Source organism: Ammodytes marinus, assembly GCF_949987685.1.
Source record: "Ammodytes marinus genome assembly, chromosome: 13".
Taxonomy (NCBI): domain Eukaryota; kingdom Metazoa; phylum Chordata; class Actinopteri; order Uranoscopiformes; family Ammodytidae; genus Ammodytes; species Ammodytes marinus.
In genome coordinates this window covers 29,876,971-29,886,970 of record NC_137217.1, presented here as the reverse complement: position 1 = coordinate 29,886,970, position 10,000 = coordinate 29,876,971, and the positions used below count along the sequence as shown (strand labels likewise).

The 10,000-nt window shown below is 43.1% G+C and overlaps 1 protein-coding gene across 13 annotated transcripts in view; it reads left to right on the top strand.

The window, feature by feature from the left end:
* The window catches only part of cspg5a (chondroitin sulfate proteoglycan 5a), a 67,958-nt gene that overhangs the window by 22,513 nt on the left and 35,445 nt on the right, over positions 1-10,000 (top strand). For all 13 annotated transcript variants that reach the window (XM_080039394.1, XM_080039393.1, XM_080039392.1 and 10 more), the window contains exon 2: positions 3,360-4,407. In XM_080039394.1, the coding sequence (XP_079895520.1) occupies positions 3,360-4,407 (1,048 nt within the window). The remainder of the gene's footprint in view (positions 1-3,359; positions 4,408-10,000) is intronic.

Genomic DNA, 10,000 nt, shown 5'->3' with positions numbered 1-10,000 from the left:
CCTGCTTCCCTTCGGACGATAACACAAAGTAATATGTATGAATATGCAATGAGAAAATGATGTATTATGTGTAATTGTCCGGAAGAATAATAATAAAAAAATAATAAAAAAAAAAATTAAAAAATTCTAACCCTTACTGTGATGTCACAGTAAGGAAAAGGTAGGGTTAGACAGTGAGACCATAAAACACTCTTTCTGCCTTTTCTCAGGCTAAGATGATCCGATTTAATTTTTTTTTTTGCACATTTTTACTACATAGGATCTCCGAGTTCAATACACCTTCATATTCCAACCGGTGAAGTAGGCCTTTAAGCTTAGATTGGGCTGCCTTAGAATCAGACTTTGTGTATTTGTGGCTGTGCCATGAACCCTATCAAGCTCATAAAACATTGTATATTGTTTTTTACACTGTGTCTCTGCTGTAGTTTTTCCAGTGCTGAAGTAAATTAAATCGTGGCCAGTTTTTTTTTTTCATGTGAGGGTGTGTTCGTTTTATGTCTGTTTGTTTCAGAAATCAGACAGTCACGTCATGTTTAGTCATAAAACTTTGGTGGAGGTCGGTCGGGATACGTAATAAAAGCTCGGGGTTGCGTAAACAGAGACTCCCTGAAGACTTTTCTGTTTCCATTTAAAATGGTAAACCTGCTATTTTATTGTATTTAAATGTTCTATTTCTATTAATTCGCTTTTCTAATGTGTATTATGTATTTTAATATTGCCCCTGTAAAGCACTTTGAATGGCCTTGTGTCTGAATTGTGCTATATGAATAAACTTGCCTTGCCTTGCCTTGCCTTGCCTTGCCTTGCCTTGCCTTGCCTTGCCTTGCCTTGCCTTGCCTTGCCTTGCCTTGCCTTGCCTTGCCTTGCCTTGCCTTGCCTTGCCTTGCCTTGCCTTGCCTTGCCTTGCCTTGCCTTGCCTTGCCTTGCCTTGCCTTGCCTTGCCTTGACTGCTTATGGGAGAGACATTCAGAGACCAAACAGATTAGAATATCCCAGAGGGTCGCGGCTTATCTTCAGTCAGCAGAGATCCTGACTCACAGACGAACTCACATATGTTATTTGGAGGAAGCTGTTTACCAAAGCTCCTTATACAGAGGGTTAACAGTCTTCCGAAATGATTTGAACCCTTTTCATGAGGTTAAAGCAGTTGTAGGTTTATCTATGTATTATTTTGTGTGTGTGTGGGATAGTGGTTCCTCCCTCAGTTCCCTTTTTATTGTTCTCCTGATCAATGCTTTTACTTACGTCTGATAACTGCTTCTCCGGCTGTAGTTTCTGAACGGATTAATTTTTGCCACCTGCCTATACATCACAGCACAAACAAATATGGCTGACAAGTGTCGCTAAGGATTGCAGAATTTTAAAATTGTTCTTGATCATGCAAATGGATTGCAAAGCTCTTTGTTTGGGACATGTGGAATGCCAGATTTTGATTAAGTTTTGAGCTTCATTTCTTAATGGCGCCATGAGTAGTTAAGGGGCATTCAAGGACAGTCGGAAATTTCCTAAACAAACAATTGTCAACACACTGTTTTGTCTGGATCTGGGTCTCCTCAGCATCATCATATCCCCCACCCCTCCTGCTGGGACCCCCTCACCCCTCCCTAAACTCCCCCCAAATCTCTTCCTGAAAGACCCCCACCCATAATCCCTAATCCTGGCGTCTCATCGTTCTAGTATCGGCTACATTAGTGAATTATTCCTTTAATCCAAACGGGGGGAATCGGCTTTCTGCATGACTCATCGGGGGCCGCCCTCGGATGAAGTAATCGACCGGAGAGGATAAGAATACAGCCAATCACCATCACGTCACGTTTTAATTTGTTTTCACCCACCCGTCCGTCCGTCCGTGAGGGTTCAAATCGTGTCCACTCTGTCTATCACATGATGTTAAAAAAGTTGATGTCGGGGCTCTGGTGGTGTAGTGGATAGAGCGCGTACTATATTGGCTCTAGCCTTTGTTGCAGTGGTCACAAGTTCAAATCTGACCCGTGAACCTTTACTGCATGTCATCCCCCATCTCTCTCTCTCTGTTGTCTCCCCATTTCAACTCTGTACTGTCTAATAAAGCTTGAAAATGCCAAAAAAAAAGGGACTCGATGTCACTGTGCGGACGGACAAATACTGTGTGAGGCTGGAGAATGTCTGGAAAGATCTGAACATATTGGGGATTGTATGTTTGTCTTCATACAACAAACAACAGCAGATGTCGCGTCCAACGGCCCAGTTGCAGTTTTACTTAATTAATTTTTGCTAATATTCAGTTGGTGCGGTTACTTCTTGGATGATTAGATTAAGTTTTCAGCTCCTGTGATGAGATTTTGGGGTGTATACAGTATGAAGATAAGTACATACTGTTTATTTATAGTAGATTTCATACATTGATTTGTACCACTGACATTGATTTTAGGGTGAGACACTGCAGAGAAAAACATACTTTTTTTCAAGCACTGGTCAATTCTGAAATTTTTGGCTATCTTGCTTCGTTAACATGTCTACTTTCCTACTTGCATTACTACAGAGTCCAAAATACATGTAGGTGTTTATTTGACTATACCTTGTCTCCTTGCGACTGTATATTTCTCCAACCATCTTTAACGGCCATTAAAGATAGTTTGGTCTTGTTTCCTTAATTGAATGGATATTTTATGCATTTCCAATTTATTCACAATTAAGTCCCTATTAATTTCTTAATCTATTTCATTGATACAATCTCTCTAAATCTGTTCTTGACAATATTATTGCTTCAAATGAAGTCGACTGCTTTTCAACCGTAGATATCTCCCTAACAAGCCCAGCACTTCTGTAATTGGCCTATTTAAGAGCTAGATGTTTTTTTTCGTGAGCCGATCGATAAAAACGGTTGGTCTATTTTCCGAGTGAAACCATTTTCGCCTCATTAAGTTTAGATGCATTTCCCTTGCTGCTGTTATTCTCTACTTCACAGTTTGGTCTATGAGATAAACAAAGCCATCATTTTCCTTTAAAAGCTTTAAAGCAATAGTGCGTAACTTTTTCATATGAATGAATGTCGGGTACATCGAAGCCATCGCCATTCGAGTTGCCACAAAGTTGATTAAACCTATCAACTCCACAAAACTGTCTCTGTATTTCTCAGTTTGTCAGCTTTTACAAACTGGTGTCACCTTCCTGACACTGGTGCACGAGATCAGAAAAATCCCAAGAAGAGCCCACAAAATGTTTCAGTTGTTGATGCTACTGCTAAGAAAAAACCTGGATGATGTTCTTCCTCAGACTACCTCATGGTGTCGACAGAAGCTTCGCACTATTGCTTTAAAACTTGACTTAAAAATTGATACATTCATACTAACAATTTTATCTCTGTGTCTTTTTTGTAGGAAATGCTGTCGGGACCAATGCCACTGAGCCGGGGAGCGCTGCCAACGTTACCTCCGTGCTAAACGAGGAACAACCAGAGCCCGCCGCTGCTGTGAAGGCCAACGAAATGACCCTCTCAGCCATCACTGACTCCCCCAGCACCAACCCCCCTCCCCCTCGGGCGGGCCGCATCCCGCGCGCCGGCGAAAATGACGAAGGCGATCAAAGCAGCGGGATGTTCGGTGGTGAAGAAGCTGTCGTTCCTGCCGCTGTTGACGAGGTGGGCGTGGCTGCACCTCCCCAACTGAGCCCCGATTCGGCGGAAACAGAACACCTGTTGCCCGGTAACCCACCTGTTCCGGAACCCACTGAGGAGGAAGAGGAGGAGAATGAGGAGGAAGAGCGTCTGCCAAACACTGACCCTCCGTGGATCCACTCCAAAGACACCGCCGTATTCGACCTGGATCGCCTTTTCACCACTACAACCACCACCACCAAATCCCCTCTCAACGTCCCCACTAACCCCGCTACTAACCCTTCCTCCAACAACCAGGACGTCCTACACGTGGATTTCTTCGACCCGTCTTCCCGCGGTCGGAGCCTGGAACTGGACCCTCCTTCTCCCTCGTCGCTGGCCCACGAGCTCCAGGGGGGCGACCCGACGTCCTGGGCCATGCCTGACAACTACGACTACCTCACCCCTTACGAAGATGGAGTGTCCCCCACCGCGGACGAATACACCTACAGCACCACCACCGATGTCTACGAAAGCGATGACGATTTGAGGTTATCCGCTGGTTCTCGCTCCAAGCCAAGGGTCCCAGAGAGCTTCATTCCAGGGGGGGCGTCGATGCCTGGATCTGGGGCCGCGGTGCCTAACCTCCCCGGGCCGGCTGCTCCCCCCGCGGGACCCTCACCGGTGGATGGATCGGACGGGATGGGTGGATGCCGCGTGGGATACCAACAGATGACCAATGGGACTTGCCGCTCCCCCTGTGACACGCTGCCCAGCTACTGCTTCAACGGCGGGCAGTGCTACCTGATCGAGAGCATGGGAGTCTTCTGCAGGTAAGAGTCCACAGTACACGCTAATGCTTAGTGTTGATGATGCACCTCACTTAGGAAAACAAGCCACTGCCACTCAAGATAGAAGAGCGTTTGTTGTCATGTGTGCACAACAATTACAGCAGCAGTTGTCGGCAAAGCAATTCTTGAGTGGAATCAACAATGCAACATCAATAAAGGAGAAAGAGAAATGTATAAAGAGGAACACACATCTGAAGAGCCACCTACGTAAGGCCTAAATAAACAGAAAAAAATGCAAGACATAAAACATAATATGTTGGGATAAATATAGAAATATACAGGCAGTATCTTTGCTGCATTTTATCCTCAACAAAATGTATAACATTTCTTCTCAGATTCAGACTAGGGCTGGACAACATGACTTTTTTAATTTAATTTTTTTTTTTAGATATTTTCTTGGCATTTTTATGCTTTATTGATAGTGTAGAGACAGAGTTGAAATGGGGCAGAGAGGGGAGTGACATGCAGAGAACGACCGCGGGCTGGAATCGAACCCGGGTCCGCTGCTGGCCGAGGCCCATGGGGGTGGGGGGACGCCCTACCAACTGAGCTAAGGGCGCCCCCGGACAACATGACTTTTTTTTGTCTGTTACAATCCCCACTGTGTCAGATAAAGGCGATTACAGAATGATGCATTTACGTCGTGACTTGGCTGACCAATGACGGCTTGTTTTTCACAACATGTGCATTGTCATCGGGAGGGGAGGGTAGCTAGGCAACAAGGAAGTAAACAAACAATGGCGGAGGTAGTGGTCGTCATGGTAGGATAACATCACAAAGACAAGGGTGGTGGTGTTGTTGTTTTCTCTGTTTCAAAGCACTAAGGGCTTAATTCCTTCTTTCACTTTGCAATGTTAAAACACAAAATAAACAAAAAGATGTGCTAAATAGTGCCAATAAGCATTTATTATGGACATTCGAAAATAGATATTGTCCAGGCATATGTTCGAGAGGACTACTCTATACTTCGCTATGTTGGTTTTGTAGCGCTCCATGCATGCATTGGTTAATGTGATGAAACATATCGTAGTAGACAAAACAATGGTTGCGTTCCGAATCGCATACTCTTTCTTTTTTCTATTCTACATACTACATCCGATGATAACAATAATCTAGTTAGGATGCAGTAGGCATACTATTGGGACATACTTTACTTTCTTATTTCATCATTACGCCTTGATATTGCCTCTTGCTTTTATATCCGTCGCATCCCCGTTTGTTTTCATATGTAGGCTTCGTCGATGTTACGTCACTTCACGTGCGCACTGGATTGTGGGTCAGAATCGCCCAAATAGGATGCACTTTTCAACACTAACAATCTTGGCCGCATGAAGTAGGACATCCGGGTACTTCTAACCATCCTAAATCTGGCCACAAGAATCGGGACATCCTAAATCTTTTTTCTACATACTATATAGTAGAAAGTATGCGATTCGGAACGCAACCAATGTTTCGCTCAGGACGCTGTGAGGTGGCCCAGATGTCCTTCCGTTGTCATCCACTATGTCACACTACAAAAGATTAAGCAATGAACTGTCATGCATTGTTGTTCCTGACAAGACCCGATTCCTTACATCTGTAGAATTGGGCTGTTAACATTCTGATTCCCAATAATTTGTCAAAACTGAACGTGGACATGTCTTTCACACGCTACTACTACCATCAGGAAATTACTTTTCTTGTGATAGCTTAGAAATAAAACAAAGAAAACAGCTAAACAACATTTTCCAAGGGGCAAATTAAGAAAATCAAATCAAAAGACATCTACAATATTATTGAAAAAAGTAAATTTAACAAAACATTGAATAACATTTGAGAGATATGCAGGTGCATTAGGCTACATCAGGGTCATTCATTTGCATGGATTAACCAATCATTTATATATTGTACAGCTTCCACAGTGGATTATACGAGGCAAATAACGTACAGTCAAATGTTCTGTTACATAACGTTAAAGGCTGCTGTAAACTCTAGATTTATCGTAGGGCTCAATTCACCAGGAACATGTGGAAAGACTCAGAGCAAGAATCGAAACCAGAGAAACGTTGTTATTCTTAACAAGAGAATTTTACGAGGAAACGTTCCGTTCTTCTGCCAAGCTGTTTGCTAAGATTTGGTTTTTGTGTTGGGAGATTTTAGGTTTTCCTTTTATTGTGCAAATTGAACACACACAGACACAGACAAAGACACGCACACACACACACACACTCGCTCGCTCACTCACTCACTCACTCACTCACTCACTCACTCACTCACTCACTCACTCACTCACTCACTCACTCACTCACTCACTCACTCACTCACTCACTCACTCACTCACTCACTCACTCACAAAATATTATAAGAATTCATATTTGTCAGTAAAAGCAGTGTATATTGCAAACACCAAACTGTACAGTATATGGATTATTTTTCATATTATGCCCCCCCCCTCACACACACACACACACACACACTCTCCCCCCTCCCATTGCATATTGACGGTCACTCTCATGGCTATATGACCTACCTTTAAGCGCTTTGAGTGCGAGAAAAGCGCTATATAAATCGAATATATTATCGTTATTATTATTATTATTACCATCCAGTGCTTTAACCACACACACACTACAGCGATGCCTCTCCTCAATACCAGATCCAATAGGGTTTATGGTCTGGTGATGAATCTAGGTGGGGGTCACAAGTCAAACGGATTAAGTGAATCGTTTATGAAAATATGTTGTAAGCCCCAGAGTGGGTCCGGCTCAATGGGATTCTCCTGCCAATGCATACCAACGTCACCACACACACAGCAAACATCTGTGCATCAAAACGTGTGTGTGTGTGGGTGTGTGTTTGAGAGAGAGAGAGAGAGTGAATGTGTGTTTGTGTTTGTGTGTGTGTGTGTGGGGGGGGGGGGGGTGGGGGGGTGAGTGTGTGTGTGTGTGTATGTGTGTGAGTGAGTGAGTGAGTGAGTGAGTGAGTGAGTGAGTGAGTGAGTGAGTGAGTGAGTGAGTGAGTGAGTGAGTGAGTGAGTGAGTGAGTGAGTGTCCGCGTGTGTGTGTGTCCGTGTGTGTGTGTGTGTGTGTGCACCAATGCATGTCAACGTCACCACACACAACATCTGTGCATCGAAACATCCTCATCTATGCTGGGAAAAGCTTGAGTTAAAAATAAATAAATGAATAGATCCCATCAGCTGGCCGGGTTCAGGATTAGGGCTGCTGCTTTATATGGGGGAAGGGTTGTGTGTGTGTGTGCGTGTGTGTGTGTGTGTGTGTGTGTGTGTGTGTGTGTGTGTGTGTGTGCGTGTGTGTGTGTGTGTGTGTGGTCCGATAGCTTTTCTGATTTCTAATACTGTATTACTGTGGAATTGCTGTGGTTCATATTACATATGGAATAGAATATGGAAGAATCAATATATAACTGTATTGAGTTGAGAATATGCAGGGTGGATTACTCACTCTATGCATTTAGATGAAAATTGATTACTGTACCCTTCTTTACCCTTTACGATCTTGTGTTCCTATTCACTTTAATATGTTTTAAAATGGTCAGATCCACTATTATACTGTTTAACAATACGTTTGTTTTCATACACAAGGTTTTATATAAGTGGGAAATGCCTTATATATATTCAAAATTCAATTCAAATTTCGTGAATATCACCACAAAGTTTGTAAGTTCGATCTCATCTGCTTTTTCTCTCAATGGGTTAAATTCTTATGCGATAAAAGCCGATGTGGGGGGCGCCCTTAGCTCAGTTGGTAGGGCGTCCCCCCCCATGGGCCTCGGCCAGCAGCGGACCCGGGTTCGATTCCAGCCCGCGGTCGTTCTCTGCATGTCACTCCCCTCTCTGCCCCATTTCAACTCTGTCTCTACACTATCAATAAAGCATGAAAAAGCCAAAAAATATCTTAAAAAAAAAAAAAAAAAGAAGAACCTTTTATTAAAAAAAAAAAAAAAAAGACGATGTGAACGTTATTTGCCGAATACATTATGAACTAAATAAGTATGTGTTTGAGTACAATGAACATTTTATAGACTGCTGACAACATTTATCTCAAATTCTCCATAAAGATATTGCTATTTAGAGCATTTCCATCAACTACTGAATAGATGTCGCTTTGAGAAACAATTGGAGTGGCTCACCTAATTTTTTCCACAGCTGTAGATGATGTAACATGAATTTGAAATGCGTTCATTAGCATAACAGTGAGGCGCAGATGCTAGTAAATGCCAAAAAATCTTAGGTGTAGATGGCATTCACTGAGAAAAAAAGGGGAAAACAAGCCGCCATTTTGCTCTGATGGTCAACACCACTACAGGAAGAAATCCATCATCATTTTATCCGCCCCACAGTAGCCTTGGTTGAGGGAAAATGGCTTCACGAACAGCCAGCCGGCTACTGTGTGTGTGTGTGTGTGTGTGTGTGTGTGTGTGTGTGTGTGTGTGTGTGTGCGTGTGTGTGTGTGTGTGCGTGTGCGCGTGCGCGTGCGCGTGCGTGAAAACAACACCTTTCGATTCACTGAACATCACAGACTGTTAAGATCTAACAATGTCAGGTGTGAGGCTGACATTTTCTGTCCATATTTCCCCTTCAATCACATACAATAGGATTTTAAATTTTGATTTTAATTTATTTGCACAATCAGAACAACAACAAAAAACCTAGGCAACGCAAATATAACACATATAAATAAATATACAAACAAAATTATTTTTAAAGATATTTTTTTTTGGCATTTTTATTCTTTTTATTGATAGTGTAGAGACAGAGTTGAAATGGGGCAGAGAGGGGAGTGACATGCAGAGAACGACCGCGGGCTGGAATCGAACCCGGGTCCGCTGCTGGCCGAGGCCCATGGGGGGGACGCCCTACCAACTGAGCTAAGGGCGCCCCCAAACAAAATTATTTTTAAAGAAAAAAAAGTGTGCAGGTGAGATGAAAAAACTAGATGCTTGTGAAGGAAATCTCACATTAAAATTTCCAATTTTTTTTTACATACTTTTGCCGCGTAATCACAATATACGTGAACCAACCAATCAGTGAGAACAGACTTCCAATTAGTGAAACAGCTGAGCTCGTTAATATGCAAATGTATGCACAGCGGTGATCGAGCGGTCTCCTGGACAACGGGAGCTGACAGAGGGGAAAAAGAATCTGAGCTATAGTCACATTGCCAACAGCTGTTATATCAAGAAAATACCTCGGACATATCTCAGACTCTACTAAAACAAAAGATGTGAGATTTTAAATGTGAGTGAGTGAGAATTTGAATGAGCGAGTGAGCGAGTGAGTGTGTGTGTGTGTGTGTGTGTGTGTGTGAGTGTGTGTGTGTGTGTGTGTGTGTGTGTGTTTGTGCTATTTATGACAACTTGACTTCACTCACAGTTTTTTTTTCTTTAAAGATTAATTTTTGGCATTTTCAAACTTTATTAGACAGTACAGAGTTGAAATGGGGAGACAGACAGAGAGAGAGAGAGAGGGGGGATGACCTGCAGTAAAGGTCCACGGGTCGGATTTGAACCCGCGACCACTGCAACGAAGGCCGGAGCCAATATCTATCCACTCTATCCACTACGCCACCGGAGC